The 20,834-nt window shown below is 43.5% G+C and overlaps 3 protein-coding genes across 7 annotated transcripts; 2 read left to right on the forward strand and 1 right to left on the reverse strand.

Annotated features, from left to right (window-relative positions):
- Positions 1-185: 185 nt before the first annotated feature.
- On the forward strand, positions 186-4,211 carry LOC148381160 (uncharacterized). Its single transcript, XM_088363718.1, has 5 exons — positions 186-281; positions 710-741; positions 2,954-3,121; positions 3,310-3,413; positions 3,484-4,211. Exons 1-5 carry the CDS (start codon positions 212-214, stop codon positions 3,710-3,712), a joined length of 603 nt encoding a protein of 200 aa, XP_088219844.1. The 5' UTR covers positions 186-211; the 3' UTR covers positions 3,713-4,211.
- A 1,636-nt stretch (positions 4,212-5,847) lies between these two features.
- mybl1 (MYB proto-oncogene like 1) lies at positions 5,848-13,572 on the reverse strand. Of its 3 annotated transcripts, none has more exons than XM_088364123.1 (16): positions 13,168-13,572; positions 11,955-12,054; positions 11,798-11,869; positions 11,572-11,664; positions 11,031-11,251; positions 10,485-10,701; positions 10,352-10,414; positions 9,966-10,064; positions 9,431-9,658; positions 9,066-9,359; positions 8,850-8,989; positions 8,667-8,781; positions 8,476-8,595; positions 8,288-8,392; positions 8,029-8,214; positions 5,848-7,182 (listed from the first exon to the last, which is right to left on the reverse strand). In XM_088364123.1, the coding sequence occupies exons 1-16, from the start codon at positions 13,191-13,193 to the stop codon at positions 7,054-7,056; spliced, it is 2,208 nt and encodes a 735-aa protein (XP_088220249.1). In that variant the 5' UTR covers positions 13,194-13,572; the 3' UTR covers positions 5,848-7,053. The 3 variants fall into 3 exon arrangements, with proteins under 3 accessions (XP_088220249.1, XP_088220248.1, XP_088220250.1); XM_088364122.1 differs by having other exon boundaries at positions 9,066-9,377; XM_088364124.1 differs by lacking the exon at positions 9,966-10,064 and having other exon boundaries at positions 9,066-9,377.
- A 1,196-nt stretch (positions 13,573-14,768) lies between these two features.
- sgk3 (serum/glucocorticoid regulated kinase family member 3) lies at positions 14,769-20,601 on the forward strand. 3 transcript variants are annotated; one of them, XM_088363080.1, is made up of 18 exons: positions 14,769-15,002; positions 15,912-16,080; positions 16,194-16,349; positions 16,412-16,495; positions 16,567-16,639; positions 16,726-16,801; positions 16,970-17,051; positions 17,222-17,271; positions 17,350-17,407; positions 17,497-17,580; positions 17,652-17,783; positions 18,178-18,290; positions 18,375-18,411; positions 18,767-18,853; positions 19,077-19,172; positions 19,233-19,388; positions 19,645-19,734; positions 19,903-20,601. In XM_088363080.1, the coding sequence occupies exons 3-18, from the start codon at positions 16,272-16,274 to the stop codon at positions 20,071-20,073; spliced, it is 1,467 nt and encodes a 488-aa protein (XP_088219206.1). In that variant the 5' UTR covers positions 14,769-15,002; positions 15,912-16,080; positions 16,194-16,271; the 3' UTR covers positions 20,074-20,601. The 3 variants fall into 3 exon arrangements, with proteins under 3 accessions (XP_088219206.1, XP_088219205.1, XP_088219207.1); XM_088363079.1 differs by lacking the exon at positions 15,912-16,080 and having other exon boundaries at positions 14,770-15,002; XM_088363081.1 differs by lacking the exon at positions 15,912-16,080 and having other exon boundaries at positions 14,798-14,879.
- Positions 20,602-20,834: the final 233 nt, after the last annotated feature.

The following is a 20,834-nucleotide window of genomic DNA, read 5'->3' on the forward strand; positions in this document are numbered from 1 at the left end:
CACCTTCCACTCTCTCCATTCAGGGAGCAGTTTTAGTTTTACCAACAAATGGTAAAGCACCTTTTAACTAAATAGATGTTACTTAAAATATCTTCCTGCACCGCTGCCAGCGGCCGCCTCCACCGCTCAGTGAGTGGTTGCGGTGGATTAGTGGGGCGGTGTTTATTTTTATTTGTGCAGGGCAACACGCCACGCAGTGCCAGTTGGGAAGATGCAGCGCATTTATATGCACAGCCACCACGAGCACCTGGAGGTGTTCACCACGGTGCTAGCGCCGCAAGGTCAGTAACCACCCGACGATAGCCAGGGAGGGGGGCACATGCAGCTCCGTGTGCCTCCGGTTGACCACCCCTGATTTAGTTAGGATAGAAGGGGAGATTGTACGTGTGTAGAGTTGGGAAAACAATAATAGACTAAAGGATAGCAGTGAGGAAGGAAGGATACAAGGACAGATACCAGGAAGCTTGGAAGGAATGGAGGTAACAAAGTCACACGAGTTGCATTAAAAGTGTTGGAAGAAAGGATACAAGGATAGATGAAAGGAGAGAAAGGATGGAAGGAAACAAGATGCGACTGGAGGAAATGAGGAAGCTAAAGGAGGGGATGGTCTTACGCTTATTTTTTGTTATTGTTTTTATTTCGAGCATTTGCAAATTAAAAGCATGTTTAAGTCTTGCATTTCTAACAAATATCGCCCTCCACCCGACAGGCCGACATCCATACGGAGGCCATGACGTCAAGGCGAGTTTTTTTTATATATATATATTTTCAATTTTCAAGTCAATTTTTTTATTTGAGTCGAAGGCAAACATTTAATTTACAAGTACTGGATGTTGATTAGGAAACTTGTGTATGTAAAACCATCACCTGAAGTGCATACCGTAGTAAATACAATATATAACTGTATGGTGTGTATATTATACTCCCCCTTGGTGGCCAAAGCGTGCACATCACACACCCGATGCCTATTGAATTCAAGTGAAATATTTGTTCTTGCCATTCTATTTGCTGATGTTGGACATCAGTGAGCTGATTGCACGCAGGCGAGATATTTAAGAAGTGCTAAGAAGCCCCACATTTAGGCGTTCTATTTCACCAGCGCGCACCTTAATCCCATTGACACATAATCCAATTGGTTCACCACTTGGTTCGGATCCGCGCTTTCACTCAGCAGGCTGAAAATCAAGTAGATCCTCAGCAATTTGATCACAAGAGGAAAAACTTGGAAATACAGTATCTCACAAAAGTGAGTAGACCCCTCTCATTTCTGCAATGTTTTGATTATATCTTGTCATGGGACAACACTGAAGAAATGACACTTTGAGACAATGTTAAGTAATCACTGTAGGGCTTGGATAGCAAAGTAAATTTATTGTTACTTCAAAGTAACTCAAAATACAACAATGAATGTGTAAAATGCTGGCAACAAAAGTGAGTACACCCCAACTGAAAATGTCAAAATTGGACCCAAATGTCAATATTTTATGTGGCCACCATTATTTTCCAGCACCGCCGTAACCCTTTTAGGCATGGAGTTCACCAGAGCTTCACAGGTCGCCGCTGAAATCCTCTTCCACTCATCCATGATGACATCACGGAGCTGGTGGATGTTAGAGACCTTGCGTTCCTCCACCTTCCGTTTGAGGATGCTCCACAGATGTTCAATAGGGTTTGGGTCTGGGGACATGCTTGGCCAGTCCATCACCTTCACCCTCAGCTTCTTTAGGAAGGCAGTGGTCGTCTTGGAGGTGTGTTTGGGGTCGTTATCGTGTTGGAATACTGCTCTGCGGCCCAGTTTACGGAGGGAGGGGATCATGCTCTGCTTCAGTATTCCACAATACATGTTGGCATTCATTGTTCCTTCAATGAACTGTAGTTCCCCAGTGCCAGCAGCACTCATACAGGCCCAGACCATAACACTCCCACAACACCACACCCACTGGACACCGTCTGCATGGCTGTCGTCCCAGGATAAAACCTCTTCCAAAAAAGATGTACAAGGAAGCTCCCAAAAGGTTTGCTGAAGACAAGCAGACGACGGATATGGGTTACTGGAACCATGTACTGTGGTCTGATGAGACCAAGATAAACATATTTGGTTCAGATGGTGTCCAGCGTGTGTGGCAGCAACCAGGTGAAGAGTACAAAGACAAGTGTGTCTTGCCTACAGTCAGGCATGGTGGTGGGAGCGTCATGGTCTGGGGCTGCATGAGTGCTGCTGGCACTGGGGAGCTACAGTTCATTGAGGGATCAATGAATGCCAACATGTATTGTGGAATACTGAAACAGAGCATGATCCCCTCCCTCCGTAAACTGGGCCGCGGAGCAGTATTCCAACACGATAACGACCCCAAACACACCTCCAAGACGACCACTGCCTTTCTAAAGAAGCTGAGGATGAAGGTGATGGACTGGCCAAGCATGTCCCCAGACCCAAACCCTATTGAACATCTGTGGCGCATCCTCAAAGGGAAGGTGGAGGAGCGCAAAGTCTCTAACATCCACCAGCTCCGTGATGTCATCATGGAAGAGTGGAAGAGGATTCCAGCGGCGACCTGTGAAGCTCTGGTGAACTCCATGCCTAAAAGGGTTACGGCGGTGCTGGAAAATAATGGTGGCCACACAAAATATTGACATTTGGGTCCAATTTTGACATTTTCAGTTGGAGTGTACTCACTTTTGTTGCCAGCATTTTACACATTTATTGTTGTATTTTGAGTTACTTTGAAGTAACAATAAATTTACTTTGCTATCCAAGCTCTACAGTGACTACTTAACATTGTCTCAAAGTGTCATTTCTTCAGTGTTGTCCCATGACAATATAATTTAAACATTGCAGAAATGAGAGGGGTGTACTCACTTTTGTGATACTGTATTATATATACAGTACTGTATACCCAATGGAATACAGAATGTTTGATCCAAACAATGTGATTCTCCTTGTGTCCACTAGATGGTGGTGGTGCACAGCTACAGCCCCCACTGGCCTGACGAGCTGGAGCTGGCCGCTGGTGACGTCATCGTGGTTTTGTCCCAGGACTGCTCTGGTCGCTGGTTCGGGCGCCTGCAGGATGGTCAGCAGGGATATTTCCCTGGATCTTGCGTCCTGGAGCTCGGAAAGGTCGCTTGTGACATCAATCTTTTTTTTTGTGACCTTGTCTATGGTGTTTCACAAAGTGTGTTTGCATGAAACTCACGGCATTTATGAAAATCAGTGTCTTTCACGTGAAAATGAAATACAATGATATTTTAATTTTTTACATTAGAAGTAATATTTTGTTAGAATGTTGAAATTTCCCTGTTTTTCAGGAAAACTTGGCACCCAAAACTCCAATGAGGAGGAGAAGCTCATCCCAGCGAGCCGCCTCATTCTCGGAAGGCAACAGCCTATGCCTACGGCGCAACAGTGCCAGGTAGGACACACTATCCCATCATGCAATTCATCCACCCTAATTCACTACTATCCTTTCATCTGTCGGCCAGCGGTCCTGTTCTGCAGGCTCTCAGAAGGGCGAGTCGCTCAGGAGGGGAAGCGGACACCGGCGAGGCCCCCACCCTTCTGCGGAGGCCCCTGCCCCCATCGGCCCCACGCAGCCCCCACAGCACCCCTCAGATGCAGCACTCCCCCGGCCTGCTGCACAGAATGCTGTCGAAGTATCGCAGGAAGAGCGAATGTCAGGGAGCCACCAACGGGGCCTTTGAGGGGGACTAAACGAAGACCACCTCACATTTATAGGCAGTTTCCCATTGATATGTTTATATGCTGTTTTTCCTCAATAACCAAAAAGCTAATCCTAAGTATGTCTTTTTTTGCATGCAGCCATGTTAAGATAAGAAATCAAAGGGGGCAGAAACGAAAGTACTCAGTACCATAAATTCAAAGGTCTGTTGGTGGGAATGCAACAGATGTTTTGGATACCAGGACTAAAGGTATCCTGAAATATGGGAACAGAAACAGAACGTTTGCAAAAGTACCCAGAACCTGGTTTTGGTCAAGGGACAACCAATTACAATTACAACCAAGAAGCAAATCAGGGACCACTGCTTTGGTGTAATATTATTTTATTTTGCACTGAAGGAGGATAGACCTATACACGGTATTTATTTGCATCTGTATGTCTATTTTGGAATCCCATCTACATTTGACATAATTTGGATGGGAATATGATTCACAAAATTAGCTGGAAAATAAAACAAGTCTAAATAATCAATTATTTTCCATCCAATTTCGCGGACCACCTGCAATACCGCCAGGGACCACTGAAAGGCAGCGGACAACAGGTTGATAATCCCTGTTCTAGAATTCCCGAGGAAAATACCACAAACAATAATGCTAACGAACTCAAAACTAAAGTGTGCAACATTTCAAAACAAAAGTTTCACAAATCCTGACCAGCTACTCGACAGTTCAAAACAGAAGTTAAGTTCAGCCAAATGGCCACAATAACGTACAAGTTATGAAAGGGGCACAGCAAACGTGATAATGTCCTCCATTCCGTCTGTGTTGAATGCAGGTGCAGGCTCCTCTGGTTTTTTAAATGGCCTATTTCCTCTTAGAATTGAGAAAACGTGACCCTCTTTCCACTTAGCTTCGTAAAAACAACAACTATACCTGCCCAAACAACGCATATCTGCCCATTTCCGGCTTCAATTATGTCCACAGGCAACTTTTGATGATGTAGCTACTTCTTGGGACAAAGGTCAAAACTGGAAAAGAATTGCTACCGCCCTCTACTGGCTTGGAAAGCATAGTAAAACACTTCGTTGTACTTTTCAAGATAAACGATGTCATTTTTTACGTGATGATCACCATGGTAACTCATTATGACGCACTGGTCCCAAAGGAGTGGAGGAGGTCACATGACGATGACACAAACCGTGACCTATATATTTAATTGAGGTGAGGGGGTGGCTTCACAAGTACACACATATGCATACAAATTATCACTTGGACTCTCCCGCCAAAAGTGTGTTGAGATTGAGGGAGGGACGATTGGTGGCGAGTGGGGGAGCGAGATGCCTGCCAGATGACTGCTCCGTCAGCCTGATAATGGGCTGCCATCTGCTGTCTAGCGCTCACAAAAGCAAAGTGTGTGTGTGCGCGGACGGATAGGCAGGTGGGTGTGTTGAAGTGCGCGCGCACACACACACCAGAATGACCACTTTTTTTAACAGACATTTAAAGATGACATTTTATGTTGTTGAACTGTAAGGCAAAAAAAGTAAAGTAGGAAAATATTTAAAAGAAAACTGCAGGTAGGAAAGCAACTGCGCCGCATCTTTACCGGGGTCGCCTCTTGTACAGTACATTTCTGAAGAGGACATGGCGTGCAATTATGTGCGTGTGTAGCATAAGGCCAGTGGCCCCATTCTCCCTCCATTTGGTGGCCAATTGAGTGAATGTGTAAGACAAAAGAGGCCCACGAGGGGCATTAAGTCACGGCTGAGTGGGCCTCTTCAGGCCTGGCAGCTGACCCCTGTAAATGGGAGGGCCCTGTTGTTCTGGCCGAGGGGGCTCGTGCCCCAGCGCGGACCCCCACACCCACTCCCCTGTCCCTGAGGTCATGTAACAACCCAAGTGGATGAATTGTTTTGTTTCAATCAGTTGAAATCAAAATATTAACCTGAAAGTCTGCAAGCTTCATGCTAACAGTTGATGGGCAACATAAAGCTAGCAAAACTAGCATTCATGTCATTAGTGCTACATTTACTTTTAAACAGTACTTTTCAAAGTAGTTTTAATGCATACATATTTTATTTGGAAATATCTTTTAATGAGGTAACAGTACTTGAAGTCATTACATGGCACTACATTCCACTCGCTACAATAAAACCCCAAATACTATATTTAAATATAAATTGCATTTATTTGTCCCAAATGCAGAGCAGGGTAGAAATGGGCAGCTTTCATACCTCAGCTAAAAATAATTGTTACAAAGGACAGCCAGCGTTACACACAAATACAGTAGTATTGCTTCTATTGCCTTTTTTTTAGCATTTATATGCACTCCATTACTCTAACTCAAATATACAACAAAACACAATGTATATACATAGACTCTCTTAATCTTTCCACTTGAGCTCCCTGACAAGATTCCCTTCTTATTCTCACTTGTAATGCAGGATAATCCAGATTAGAAGACAATAAAATCGTGTAGTTTTGCTTTAAATCCGAAATGGATGGTTTTGCTGTGTAGTATCGGGACACTTTTGAGTATTGAGTATGGGTATCAATGAATCCATTTTTTAGGATGTTTTAAAAAATACTTTGTACATCCAATTATCATTTCAACCAAACAGCATTTCACGTCAGCATTGAATTAGGAAAGATTCAAACTAACACACAAGAAACTACACGTTCACAAACAAAACTAAATAATTTCAAAGTTTAAAAAAAAAAGTGCAATTTGTCTATGATTAGAGGTCAGAATATGTTTATGAACACCTAAGTAAAAAAACGCAGCTAAATAATGATTGGCCAGGTGCTGCTAGCAAGTCATAGTTATCCTACAGGTTGATTGTGATGATAAAAATTATTTCCATAGTCGCTCTTTAAAAAAACGCAAAATAAATAAATTAGTAAATAAATAACAGCCGCAGCCTGCTTCGAGCAAATGCTGTCTGTATGCCAAACGTTTTTCCTTTTAGTTGAACTACTCACTCTGTGGTTGTCTGATTTATATTAATATCTAAGCCATAATAATAATAATAAAAATAAATACAAACACAACCTCAACATCAAAGTACCCTTCCCGTTACAATGAAATACATTCAACTCGGCTGTGGACCAGGGGACATTTGTTAAAAACTAAAAACAATCACAAGTGCTATCCACATTGCCCTCAAACCATAAAAAAAATTGTCCGCCAAAAAAAAAAAAAAATTATGCAGTTGCAACATCCCGCCTTGATGCCTTATCTTCTCTTACAGAAGCAAATTTGCAGGCTCTCTGGTGAAAGGCGGTTAGTGTCCTCACATTTATTGCGCTGGATTCCTTCATTGTGTGTGTGTGTGTGTGTGTGTGTGGGGGGGGGGGGGGGATCGATGGTGTCCTTATAGTACAAGAGCCCTGGGCGTGGGGCCGCCGGCCGACGGGTAGTGTTTCAGGTACTGGCGGGCCTGCTCCGTTAAGGCAAGCTGGTCCTGTGTCTTGCCATAGACCACCGCTTCCCACTCGCTCACCTGCGGAACGAGTTCGGACGACATATTTTCAGGGATGAGAACGGCAAATGAATAAAAACACTAAAAAGTAGCCGGGGTCCCCCCAATGGGCGCTGCAGGGCAGGCCCCTATTGGGGGCCACAGGACCCACAGGCCCCCATTGGGGCTGCAGGGGGCCAGGGGCAACGCCCCAGAGGGGGCTCAGGGGGCAAAGCTCCCTGGAAACTCCTGGATTTTGGCAGTATAGCAACCCTAAAACCATTAATTTCATCATTCAATTTCAAAAGTTTTGTTAAAAAAATATTCCTGCTATCTATCTATCTATCTATCTATCTATCTATCTATCTATCTATCTATCTATCTATCTATCTATCTATCTATCTATCTATCTATCTATCTATCTATCTATCTATCTATCTATCATTGAAGATTTATTCTTTAACGATATCATGACAATAGCCTAACATTAGCTTACATGTAACATCACATGCTTGTAAAAGTAAAAATGTACCTTTGTGGTTTTTTTGTTTTGATGTGCTCCTTATGTTCGAAGCGCCGCAACCTCCATAGCTTATCACATCTTGACAAAGAATGCACAAAACCCTCCCCGGGACATCTAATTTACAGATATGTTCCTTCAGGCAGGTGGTTACAGACTGTGTTCCGAGTTGTAAGATGACGCTGCTCTCGAGCAATGCCCATCTGAAGCAGTTCCTGATCCCGTTCGACTTGTCTATTTCCCTGGCACGATCCTCGTCTTTTTTCTCTAAAACTTTCGCCATGCTGGCTAAAACTTTTGCTAATTAGGCAAATGAGTAGGCAAATGATGTGACGAAAGTAGCACCAAAATGCTGCCCACATGAGCACCTGTTTGGTCCCCCTGTGGGGTTTCTTCTCGAAGCGACGAAGGTGCTGGGCCACTGGCGAAGGTGTCTCCTTCAGCTCTGTCATAGGGCTTCCGCATTCGTCCTCCTCCCCCGCCTCCTCCTGCAGCTGCTGTTCGGGGGTTGGGGAGCTCAGGGAGGAGCCGGACAAGAGACTCTCATCCGGAACCTGGAGCACACCAATAAATTCCAAAACGTTATAAAGTGCGCATAAAAGCAGAATGGATGAGCTTAGGACGGACTTGTGCATCATTGAGCCGATCTTGGAACAGCTGGCGACTGAGGCAGTCTTTCCCCCAGGGGTCCAGCACCAGGGACTTGCGGACTTTTCGAGCTGGAGCGTCTACCTGCAATGACGACACACATGAGGACAGAATTCCGCAGATGTAGTGTGTGTGTGTGTGTGTCTCCTCCGAGTGCTGGTGTGTACATTTTCTTTCCACTCTCGGTAGTCGGACTGCAAGATGGCCGCCCTGTTAAAGATGTCAGCCCCGGTCTCCTGCTTCAGAACCTCGCAAATGTCTTCTTCCAGAAAAGCTAACGGCTGCGGCTAAGGAAAAAAAAACGCCTTCAATTAGTTCTGAAAAATGTTTGTTTATTTTTTATGTTCGTGACTCTCACTTCCAGCTTTAGCGGGCCGTGCATTTTCTCTTGGGCCGCCAAAGCGTTCTTGAAGGGCGTCGGCGTCCTCGGAGTTGGAATCATAACTGTTTTACGAAACTTAGGTGTCCTGGAACTAAAATAAATGAATATATATGTATATTAGGGTTGCCATAGCTGGTTTTTCACATGCAGGTCATTTACCCTTCGTTCTCCTTCTGGTGCTTGGGTGTGGATTCTTTGTGAAAAGGCGTGCTGAGGAGACACTTTTGGTCACAGACGGGCGTGGAGGTGAGCGCCGGGTTCTCCAAGTTGAGATGCTCTGCCCCTGATATGTTACAGAACTACCAAAAGACAAGACGCCTCAATTTGGTAGCTCAACTTGATGAGTTAAAAGGAAATTGGACTGATGTGGTTTACCCGCGTCGGCGTGAATGGCAGCGACTTGGTGAGCGTCCTCTTGGGTGAATTGGAAACGTTTTCTAGAAAAGAGGAGTAGGTTCTGTCGCAAAGAGGGGATGGCTCGCCTCGCTCTCTCCTCCTCCTCCTGGCCGCCGATGCCTTGGAAGAGGCGGCAGTGGTCGGGCAGAAGACGGTCGAAGCATCAGCGCTTCTCTCTTGAAGTAGCGTGGCGAAGGCGGCTTGCTCGTGCTGCGGCGCCGCCGCTGTCTCGGAGGGGTCAAAATTGGTCACGTCGCTCCACGCCGCCGGGTCCTGCGTGGCAAGACACATCTGCAGTCCGTCTTTAACACATTCAATATTTTTCAATTAATTTTCTGTCTTACCGAGTCGATGAGGTCCATGGTCTCGGCAAAGTCGCGAATGGTCTGCAGGGTGAACAGCACCGCGCTGGCCTCCACAGCCAACAACTTGCCGGGGGAGGCGGGCAGCTGGCAGGGGTCCCCTCGCAGGTTCTCCAGCTGTGACCAGGATGCCCCGTCAGCCTGCGCCTCCAGGCTGCCGCTTGCTGCATCTGGAGTGCTATCCGACCAGGCCGAATACTGCTCCAAGGTCTGGGAAGATGGAAGCCGTGTGGAAAATGAGTGAATGAGATACAAAGAGGAGTCGGATGGGTCCTAAATGGGTGCGGGGGGGGCTACCAAGAGCAGCTTCAAGCCAGTCGGGATGAGGAGCCAGATGGGAAGCTAGCTACTAGAGAAACACTAGAGCCAAAAATCATGTGTGCCACCTTGATTTTACATACACTGCAAAAATGTAGATTGGAGGAACTTCCCCTTTTTTTTTTTTTTTTTGCAGTTTACGCATGTCACGCACACACACATGCAAGCTATGCTACGTTGCTAACAATGTTGCGCTTACACATGGACCTCTGTGACGGACTTCGCTCTCGGCTGACATAAGTAGCAGCTCGAGCTCCTTAATTCTTTGCTCTCTGTCGGGATCATCCGGGCAGGGCGGCTGAAACGGAGGGGCGGCGGGAGGGAAGAGTCGGACGGGACGAGAGGGAAACGAAAGAGGTTAAGAAGAACGACAAGACGACAAGACAAAAACAGATAGACAAGTACACATTTGGACACAGGAAACATAAGTCTGGTAGGATGTTCAAAGGTTGGTTTGTTTTCTGTAGCGTTAGCAAAAAATGAACACAGGAAAGTCCAGCGATTAAAGAACACATTAAAGCAGACATAGAGGGACTTTTAACCTTATTATGACACCTTGAAACCATTTTAAATGGTCAAACTCACCTGGGTGAAAACTAAAGTGTCCATCAGGTGGCGCCCTTGAGGATCAAAGTCATATCCCGCCATCTACAAAAGTAGAAAAACAAACAGCGGTTGATAAACGCCACAAGTGAGCACAGTTTGATTGAATGTAGACCTGGTTGGGTGCTGTGACGGGGGGCAGGGGGCTCCGATCGCAACGCTGCGGCTCGGCCGCTGTTGTCGTCAGAGGACGCGCCGAGTGATGGCGTCTCTTGGCAGCGCCGCCGTGCGGGGACGTGCCCGTCTTAGCACCGGCGTCCTGCAGGTAGCCCTCGTGCTCCACTTTTCGCCTCATGGTGGAGTTCCAGTGGTTCTTGATGGAGTTGTCCGTCCTGTTCAAAACATGTGACAAGCAGCAAGACTTTTGGTGCTTTGAAATGGGAAAAAAATCCACACTCTCAAGTAGCTTTTAAAACTTGGAAATGTTCAGATTTTCAGTAATTGAATGTTCCCTTTAGGACCCCTGCGTCTTTGGCTTCAAGTTTTGTGTTGATTCAATGTAGGATGATTTTTTTTTTCTTTTCTGCTGTGGAAAAACAAACTGTAAGCGTGTAAGCTAGCAGTGTGTGCATGTCCTTAGCCTACATAGATTCGATGAGTGTGCTCTTGCATCAGTAAATGTGTTGAAAACTTTGGAGTTTTTGACTTTCTGGATATTTACCGTCCGGGAAGAAGCTTCGAGATCTCAGCCCAGCGGTTGCCCAGCCGCCTGTGGGCCTCGTAGATGATGCGGTCCTCCTCCTGGGTCCACGACGACTTTTTCACCTCGGGGTTGAGGTGGTTGTGCCAGCGCTCGCGGCACTGCTTGCCGATGCGGCCCTGGAGGTGCTTGGCGATTACCGACCAGCGCTTGGGGCCGTACTTGTGCACCAGGTCAATCACCTGCGCAAAGGTTCAGGGAAAAAAAAAAAAGGATTTACTGATTCATTCAAGGAGGTTGTTGTTCACCTCATAGCGGTGGCTAGCACCCCCTCCCTTCAGGGAAATGGCTGGAAAGCAGCCACTTGTGAGGTGTTTTTATTAGCCATGATGTAGTGGAGTGTTTGGATCAGGCGCCACAGGCCGGAGCCAAGAACGTTTTTTTTTTTTTTTTTTTTTTGGCGGGAAGTGGAATAAATGGCGCCGGCCAGCTCTGCCTTCTGTCTCCCCTATCGCTTACTGGTAACGTGCGTGCCCCACGGAACACTCCCGGATCCACTTACCTTCTGATCCTCCTCTTTTGTCCACGGGCCTTTCACCAGCTCCGGGTTGAGCACCTTCTGCCAGCGGTGCTGACATTGGCCATCTGTCCTCCCCTGACAAGTGAGCAAGACCTCATCACGTACGTGTAAAAAAATATATAAATCGTCCGGGAAAGAAACTATCATGCTAAGACGCTAATTTGCTAATGACTGTAGGTAGCATGTCCTAACGACACGACAAACTTACAGGAAAATAGCTGGCTATTAATTTCCATGTGTCTGTGCCATGTTGCTCCACCAGCTTTTTCAGTTTTTCGTCCTTGGGGAAAAGCAAAAAGAAAAATCAGTTCAAGTTCTTGTTAGATGAAAGCGTTCAACTTGAGACTGAAGTGCAGGACTCGGACCTCGTCGCGGGACCACTTGACTTTGCACAAAACCTTCTTGTCTTTGCTCCGCTCTTTACTGTCGGGATCTGTGCAGTGCGACTCTTCGTCCTCGTTGTGGCTACGAGGAAATAAATTGACATTCATTTTACAGAATGGAAAAAAAAAAAGTCTCATTCCTTTTGCATATTTTCATGTATTTTCCCACCCAATATTTTTGTCTGTCATGCCTCGTGTATTTTTACCTATGCATTTTCTTGCCTAAAGTCTGTGCAATTTCCATCTTATTTGTAATTTATTTTTCCGCCATTAATTTTGGAGGGAAAACATAATTCCCTCCAAAGCTCTTCATCATTGTGGAAACTCAAGTGAGTCACATGGATTTTGGCAGAAGGTGCTCCTGTCAACACCATAAGCAAGAACAGGGAGGGGGAAAAAAACGGTGGGTGAAGCGGGGGGTTCCCGAGCCATCAACGGGTTCTTTCACCTCCAGAGGTACGTTGGGGTGTGGTGAATCTCTGCTCAGTTTGTGTTGAAATATTGACGGATTAAAGGTTGTAAATTGATTTTACTGAGAATTCAAATATGGGGGTACATGCTTCGCAGTCAAATTTTTATTTGTTTGATTCATGTTTCTATCTTTTCATATGCCATATGTGTGTTAAGGTTATACATAGTGTTACCCTATAGGGAGCCATGGAAGTCGTTTCGCAAGTCTAGCTGAAATGAGTGAGCGAGCATTGCAAAACCAAAGCACACCCCCATCATGCATAAATGCAAACAGTGGTGCTCTCTTCAGTGGTAAATGAGAATCACTGAATGAAATGTGCAACCTATGTAATATTACATGTTATGGGCTTAAGCATTATTTGCTTTAACCCAATGCAGTAGATTTATTTATAACAGTTCAGTTGTGTTTGACTTTGAAGTACAATACACTCGCTATTTTGCAGTCTTTTAGTTTGTTTACATTTGGTATATTTTACACTTCTACAATCAATACATTTTAAATTAATAATTATCTAAGTCCATTATAGTTTTTATTTTATTTTACTGTGTTTATCACAACAACGTTATCGAGGCTTAAAATATAAATAAATCCTGCTAAGATGTTATTATATGCATACGTCCTTATATAGACTAATAACCAAAACGGGCCAAAACGTCACTTGAGTGACGTACGTAAGAAAGTGACGCAAGCCTCAAGTAACGACGTCAGACAGCGGCGACCCACCTGCGTGCCGACCTCACGTTGTCCATGACAGCCGCGGTGTTGCGTGGACCTCTTTTGCGCGTTCTTATTTCTCAGTTCATTCAAATGCAACAAGATTGGACGTTCATCCATATAAGTGTCCGTGGGTGCTCGCTTCCAGATCTAGTTAGCATTATCACGCTAGCCATCTTGCCAATTGAGTCGTCGTCGATATTACTTTCTCTCCGCTAAAAGCCATCGGCAACATCTCTCTGAATAACAGCGCAACTATGTCCACGCCGCTTCTCCTGTGATCGGACTCACGACGTAAAGTATGAGCTAAAACGGCAAAAACACGCGACAATTTTACTTTCGTTCTTCGCTGTGCGTACGTTCCCGGCTTAATTCATGCGGTGATGTGATGTTTTGTCCATCCCGCCGATTCTATTGCCCAGCCCCCTGCTCGGGCGGCCTAGCCTGCGATTGGCCAAAAATGAGGAGAAACTCGCGTCAGATTGATCAGGAACGGAGCTAAGCTTCTGTTTGATTGGCGGAAAGCATTTGGGGAGGGTTCACGCGATTGGTGGAAATTTGGAGGAAGCGGACAAGCGCTACTGTTACCAGTGCGGTAGAATGGCTCTTTCATGCGGGCACCAGTGACCCAAAACATGGCTGTGGAGCGTCGTTGAGGGGCCCTTCCAAGGGGTCTACACAAGCACGTAATTAATTTTTCTGATGACAAATCCAATGTGGTGTTTACCCCATATTCTCACTGTTGTATCAACAAGTTATATTCAATACTGGAACAAATTATTCTGTGAGAAAGAAAATATTTTGTAAAACTTGTGAGAACAGTAAGAGGCTGAAAGCTGATTGGACAGAGATTCAGCAAAATCAAGAGAAACGCTACAAAATGGAGAATATATTGTTTTGACTAAATACAGTACAGAACAAAAATGTGAATTCAGCTTGCATTTTCTGTTTCTTTCTGTAAGTTCTTTGCTGCCACCTTGCGGAAAAAAATAGACCATAATACTGTAGTTGCATTTTATATATTTTTAACGTATTCTTTTTTTATGTATTTTCCATTCAATAATTGTGCTGTTTGCCAGATATTACAGATATTAATACTTTTGCCTGGTTAAATTTCTAACGAATATTATTCATATTTTATCCTGACATGTTTGCATTTATTAATATTTGTGTATGTTTTACAGTATACCAGTTACTCCATATGAATAAATTCAAGTGGTGTTTTCGCGTTTTTTACTCAATCCAATTTAATTTTGTGTTCTAATATAGCAGGGTGTAGTATCTTAGCCTGTAGATGGCTCTATTCTACACATTTTTTCCGACTCGACTGCATTTTTGAGTCATCATCCTTGTAAAGTGTGTCAAACGAAGTATATAAAAACGGAAATTGTCCGAAAAACGTAAACGCCTCGATCGTTTGTGGGAGAGAAAAAGGTGCGTGCACGGGTTTTTACAAGATGCAAGGTGTATAGAGCACATAAAAAAAACTTTGGATATCATTTACAAAAAAGGGTGAACCTCCTTGTCCCTCTGTACTTGTCCATTCGCAACTTTACACGTTTGTTGTTTTATTTTGAAAGTGCCAACCGGAAAAAAAATACGTGCATTCAAGGTGGACCACACACGCCTGTTGCCTTCAGGTCCCGTGACGAATTTACATCGTAACTTTACCCGACCAGGAAAGACTGATGTTTCCTGCTTTTCTAAGCTGCATCGCACAGGTAGCAACAGAATATCACCACCCGGAACATTTCGGACGGGTTTTGGGGGGGCGAAAGGTCCAAACACCAAAAATATTGGCTTAACCGTGATTTTGGAGGAGCGCCGCCTGGAAACAGCGAAAGGTACGAGCGCAACTTAAACGTCACCTTGCATCGCTAACGTCGTGCTGGCTAGCCGTGGGGGCTAATTTGTTCTTTACGTAGCGGTCTTCTTACGTATTCGTCTGCGCCTACGTATGTTTACGTTCACGATACCATTACGTAACACCGACTTTCCACATTGCGCTTTGGTTTTATTTTACTACTATATAGGCGGAAGTTCAACCAGCACCAATTTGCTTAAACAAGTTAAATATTTTCTTTTCTATAACAACTTCCTCATTGTGCAGTGGTTATAACATATTCTACATCAAATTCCACCCCAAAAATACTTGGCTCTCAAAGTAAAAAAAAAAAACATAAATGTTTAAAAGCAAAGCATTCTTGCAGATTCAATGAGAATGTGTAAAAGGGAAATGCATTGTTTTGTGTTAACCCCAATGTTTTTGTCTTGTTTTTATGGAGTATTTATTCAAAATGTGACTATTGAGTAAAATTAGATTTTGTAATGTAATTACTGCCTAGACCTCACACTCAAATTTCGTTTGATGTATGAAACATGCAGAAAAAAGTTTGCCCTCTTTGGAATGAAGCGTTCTATTTTGGATTCCTCATTGTATCCCTGGCATAGCTATGCTTGTCAGCACACGTTGCTTTTCGTGGCAGTTTGCAAAACAGGTACCATTAACAGGTTCATTCCACTTTGTTTCTTTTTAGAACCAATAAGTCCCATTCCGTATGTAAGAGTAGGCATGTTGGTGGAAATTGTACATATTGCATATGAGGCCTTAGTGTTACGTTGGATGCATCCTAAAGAGGCCTACAACCACCCCCCACTCCCTGGACGTGAGCAGACTCTCACATCCTGTCAGGATGCGTTTGCTGTCAGATCAATAGAGAAACGTTTGTTTTTTCCTCCTCCATGCATGGCAGGCACACAAATGCACGGCCAAAGCGATGAGGCTCGCGGCCGGACAGGGACAAAGGGAATTCGAAAGAAACGAGGCTGACCTCACCGCGAAGCAAACAATGGACGGGCTCACATGTGGACACAAAGAGCTTTGTCCCAAGACGTGACATAACGCACGGCCACTTTCATACTGTACGCTTGCTTGGGCAGTTGTTGCTCGTCCTTTTTAAGAGGAGCCCCTCCAACCCGTTTGTACATTTCACAGTAACTTCATAAAACAGATTTTCATCTGTCCCTTCACCAAGATGCATCGGTGACTCCCCGTCCCTGCGAGCAGGAACCGTCAGCGTGCCACCTCGCGACCTTTCCTCACCCTCCGCAAGATGGAGGAACAATCGGGCCTGCCTAACGTCAGCATACCTTGTCACAACGAGCAGAGGGACAAGAAAAAGCGCTACACGGTAAGTCAAGAGCCCCCAGGATGAGTTCACCCTTCACAAATGTCACTTTTCCACCTCCCCAGGTTTATAAAGTGATCGTTAACGTGGGGCAGCAGGAGTGGTTCGTCTTCAGGCGATACGCTGAGTTCGATAAACTCTACAACACGGTAAGTGGCAGCCATTTTATGAGGCGGCGGCGGGTCAGCGACTATCACATCGGCTTTCTTTCTCATTACAGTTAAAAAAACAGTTCCCATCGCTGAATTTGAAGATTCCCGCCAAGAGGATCTTCGGCGATAACTTTGAACCTGGTGAGTGTGGGTCGCCGCTTTTCTATGCTTACTAATAAAATAATTATTTTAAAATGTAATTTAAATATTTTTTATTTGTGAACTAGAATTCATCAAGCAGAGACGAGCCGGCCTGCACGAGTTTATCAAAGGCATCGTATCCGTTCCGGAGCTTTGCAACAAGTAAGGACAACTTACTGGGGATATAAAAGGTCTACACACCCTTGTTAAAATGACAGGTTTTTGCGGTGTGTATGAAAAATAAAAAAAACGGCTGAGCAGCACTGTATTTGTATACGGTATTTAAAATAAATATTTACAAATATTCTGTCGCCCTTTTAAAATCTGCAGCCCAGATGTGAGGAGTTTCCTGCTCATGGACAAAAAGCAAAACTTGCAGAACTCTGACGCCTCCGAAGATGAAGATGACAAAGTAAGCTGAGCTCTTACAAAATGTTCAGATTTGATTTCACAGATGCTAGTCAACAATGATCACGTGGTCATAATGCTAGTATTTTTTCTAAGAAGTCCAAAAAAAAATACCTGTACAGATTTTCACTCTGCAACTTCACGTGCTAATATTTTATCTCTACTTTTTGACAGAACAACTCATCTTCCAGAAACATTAACCTGGGACCGTCTGGAAACCCACAGTAGGTTTCAAAATATGAGCCATCTCACGCATACACAAGGAACTTATCGTATAATTGACACACAGTCTTTTTTTTTAGCGCCAAACCCACAGACTTTGACTTTTTAAAAGTGGTCGGAAAGGGGAGTTTTGGAAAGGTATGCTAATCTTATAACGGGAAGCGCCGTTAGCTATCACTGTTTGATTATAACAGTAGAATAACATTCTCCTCTATTATTTTTTTTAGGTGTTTCTGGCCAAGAGGAAGCTGGACGCTAAGTATTATGCCATAAAGGTTCTACAGAAAAAGGTCATCCTCAACAGAAAAGAGGTGAGTCTGAAAAGTCTGAAAAGTAGATCCATATTTTTCCAGGCGCACAAGCTAATCTTTGACTTCCTCAGCAAAAACACATCATGGCCGAGCGCAACGTGCTGCTCAAGAACGTGAAACATCCCTTCCTGGTGGGCCTCCACTACTCCTTTCAGACCGCAGACAAGTTGTATTTTGTCTTGGATTTCGTCAACGGAGGGGAAGTGAGTAGTGAGTCACAAGTTTAAAAAAAAAAAAAAAAACAGCTGATGATGGAAAAAGGAAAACACACAAGCGCTGTCAGAGGATTTTGACTGTGAAAGGCGAATTGTAGCTATCGGAACTTAAGCGGGGGCTTCCTAAAATTGGAATACGTTTTAGAAATTAAATTACAATTTCAAAACTGTAATTACAATGTTTTAATTTTTTTATTAAATTTAACAAATTAAAAGAGAATTAAAATGGAACTGTTGCACCTATTCACCAAATGAAATCCTACGCTTTTGCACCTACAAATAAAAATCAAATAAATTTACTTTATGAACCAAAATTTTCATTTTGCACAATGTCAACAGATTCAATTTTGAATGCTGACTAATGACTCGCTGTTGCCGTCAGCTTTTCTTCCACCTTCAAAAGGAGCGCACCTTTGTAGAACCCCGGGCCAGGTTTTACATTGCCGAAATGGCCAGCGCACTCGGCTACCTGCACTCGCTCAACATCGTTTACAGGTACGTGCCGTCACAAACAACACAACGTGATTTTTTCATTGCATATAAACGCAATAAGATAAACTTTTTATTCATTCCTTTCAGAGACCTGAAGCCTGAAAATATCCTGCTTGACCACGAAGTGAGTAAAAAGACCAATAAAGACAAAAATTGTTAAATGCGGGGGAAAAAAACCTGCAATAACTTGAAACTGGCCTGCTTTGAAATGTTGTGGGGCTACTTTGCTACATCTGGACAGAACAGGACTGTCAAGTTATTCTGGACAGTACAAATTGAGGAAAACATCATTGTAGTTTCACTTGGTCAGTTTCAGGTTTTTCCAGTGACCGATTTCTTTTTTCCTGTCTTTTACCCAGCTGGAACAGAATGTATACGTGATTAGATTAGCTGGTCCTAATGATCCCCCCCCACGCCCCCTCAATAGCCTCACTCATTCGCCTGCTGTATAATAAAATACTTGTCATTCTCTGTTAAAGGGTCACATCATTTTGACGGACTTTGGCTTGTGCAAGGAAGGCATTTCCCAGACGGACACCACCAGCACTTTTTGCGGCACACCCGAGGTACGCCTTCACTTTGTGGAACTTCCAATTCGATCCACTTTTGAGTCAGAACCAAAACTGTTTACTAAAATAGTAAATTTCACAGAATTATTTAAATTTAAATACTGATGAATTTAAATAATGATACACATTTTTCAATCAAAATTTAGAGGTTCCGTTTATATGAATTGTATCTGGAAGCGCTTAAACTTTCCAAGTCCTGGTTTATTTTTCCGCCCACCAGTACTTGGCTCCAGAGGTGCTGAGGAAGCAACCGTATGATAACACAGTGGACTGGTGGTGTCTGGGTTCCGTGCTCTATGAGATGCTATTTGGCTTGGTAAGACTTCTTTTCAATCCACAAAATGACGACGAAGCTAATCGGCGTCATTTTCTCCAGCCGCCATTTTACAGCAGAGACACGCACGAGATGTACGACAACATTCTGCACAAGCCGCTGGTAATACGCAGCAGCGCGTCTAACGCGGCCTGGTCGCTGCTGCTAGGCCTTCTGGAGAAAGACGGAGCACTCAGGCTGGGAGCCAGGGACGACTTTGTGAGTGGGCAATTTTTTTTTTTTACATGGTGTTTTAACGTCATCTAGTGGTATAGTTGTTCCCCACAATCTTGGCAATGTTCCCCCTTTTTACTCACAGTTGTGTAACAAGTGTCCAAATATCCAATTCAGAATTCTAAATAAATTAAATTAGACCAAAATTAAATGTACACATATTTAATTTATAATAAATTAAATGTATTAAAATTTAGTAAGTGAAGATATTTTAATTTTATTTTCTTATTGTTACATACAGAATGAGATCAAAACGCACTCCTTCTTCTCCCCCATCAACTGGAATGACCTTGAAAAGAAGAAGATCCCGCCCCCCTTTACGCCCAATGTGGTAATTATTTTGATTTTATTTGCATTAATGTCATATTTAGGCTAGGCAAAATTTGATATGCCAAATGTCAAATGCAGTATTTATTATACATTGCCTGATTAAAAAAAAATAATGGTTCATATATTTTTGTTTTCTCTGTCTTTTCTTGGTCTGTTTGTTTTTAACTAGAACTCTTTTTCTGACATCTCGAATTTTGACCCCGAGTTTACCGAGGAGATGGTGCCCAACTCTGTGTGTTGGACCCAGGATCACTCCATTGTCAACGCCAGCGTGATGGAGGCTGACGACGCCTTTGTGGGCTTCTCGTACGCCCCGCCCTCTGACGACTCATTCCTATAATATATTCCCAACGGCCCACCTTAGTAACTTCTTAAAGGGAAGAAAATGTCACTTATTCTATAAAGCCAAAGGAAGCAGATGGAACAGCACTTAAGAGATTTTATTGGGAACAAACTATGATGGAAATAAATTATTTTCCCATTAGTAATTATATAAATATGTATAACATATTCTATTAAGAAATAAGGGCATTTATTCAGCGTTGATGTCACTTCAAAAATTGTGCCTTAACTTTGTCTTGTCAAAGGAGAAAAATGTCACTGGAACCTAAAGGACAAAAATTGGACAGCAAAATATGTTTGTCACAAATTCACTACTAATGTAGACTTATGTTATTTCTGTGTAGTTGCTGTGTAACAAACGCCATGTTTCGTATTCCTGAACTCTAGACTCTATGCTGTAGAATTACTTGAGACCACGAGAAAGCAGAAATTGCGTATCACAGGTCACATTTATTTAAATGGTTTTTTTTTCTTCAAAAATGTCAATAGGTTTATGCGCCTGTACATTAAAAAAAATCTTAAAGTCTCTGTCTTGTCTGTCTGGAGGTTTGAAAAAAAAATTCCTAATAATTTGCTATGTATTTATTCTTCAATTACATTCACTTTTCTCCGTCCGGTTTTGATGACGATAAATAACTGAATGGAAAATGCAGACGAACGAAACTTCAGACTAACAGAAGTAATTACTGCTAATTGAACCACGTTTAGTCAGTGTTGGGCTTTAGATAAGAAAAAACGTTATACTACAGTATTTTTGGA

This window comes from Syngnathus floridae, chromosome 20 (assembly GCF_059516105.1).
Source record: "Syngnathus floridae isolate MCC-2025c chromosome 20, RoL_Sflo_1.0, whole genome shotgun sequence".
In the NCBI taxonomy this organism is placed as follows: domain Eukaryota; kingdom Metazoa; phylum Chordata; class Actinopteri; order Syngnathiformes; family Syngnathidae; genus Syngnathus; species Syngnathus floridae.

Bases quoted from the DNA above. Each gene is read 5' to 3' on its own strand.
- LOC148381160 (XM_088363718.1), top strand. From the start codon at position 212: ATGCAGCGCATTTATATGCACAGCCACCACGAGCACCTGGAGGTGTTC. The intron at 282-709 runs GTCAGTAACCAC...TCCACCCGACAG, and splicing joins CACGGTGCTAGCGCCGCAAG to GCCGACATCCATACGGAGGC. The intron at 3,122-3,309 runs GTCGCTTGTGAC...CCTGTTTTTCAG, and splicing joins GCGTCCTGGAGCTCGGAAAG to GAAAACTTGGCACCCAAAAC.
- mybl1 (XM_088364122.1), bottom strand. From the start codon at position 13,193: ATGGACAACGTGAGGTCGGCACGCAG. The intron at 11,870-11,954 runs GTCCGAGTCCTG...CTTTTCCCCAAG, and splicing joins TCAAGTGGTCCCGCGACGAG to GACGAAAAACTGAAAAAGCT. The intron at 8,782-8,849 runs GTAAATGACCTG...CATTTATTTTAG, and splicing joins CACCAGAAGGAGAACGAAGG to TTCCAGGACACCTAAGTTTC.
- sgk3 (XM_088363080.1), top strand. From the start codon at position 16,272: ATGGAGGAACAATCGGGCCTGCCTAACGTCAGCATACCTTGTCACAAC. The intron at 16,350-16,411 runs GTAAGTCAAGAG...CCACCTCCCCAG, and splicing joins ACAAGAAAAAGCGCTACACG to GTTTATAAAGTGATCGTTAA. The intron at 18,854-19,076 runs GTACGCCTTCAC...TCCGCCCACCAG, and splicing joins CTTTTTGCGGCACACCCGAG to TACTTGGCTCCAGAGGTGCT.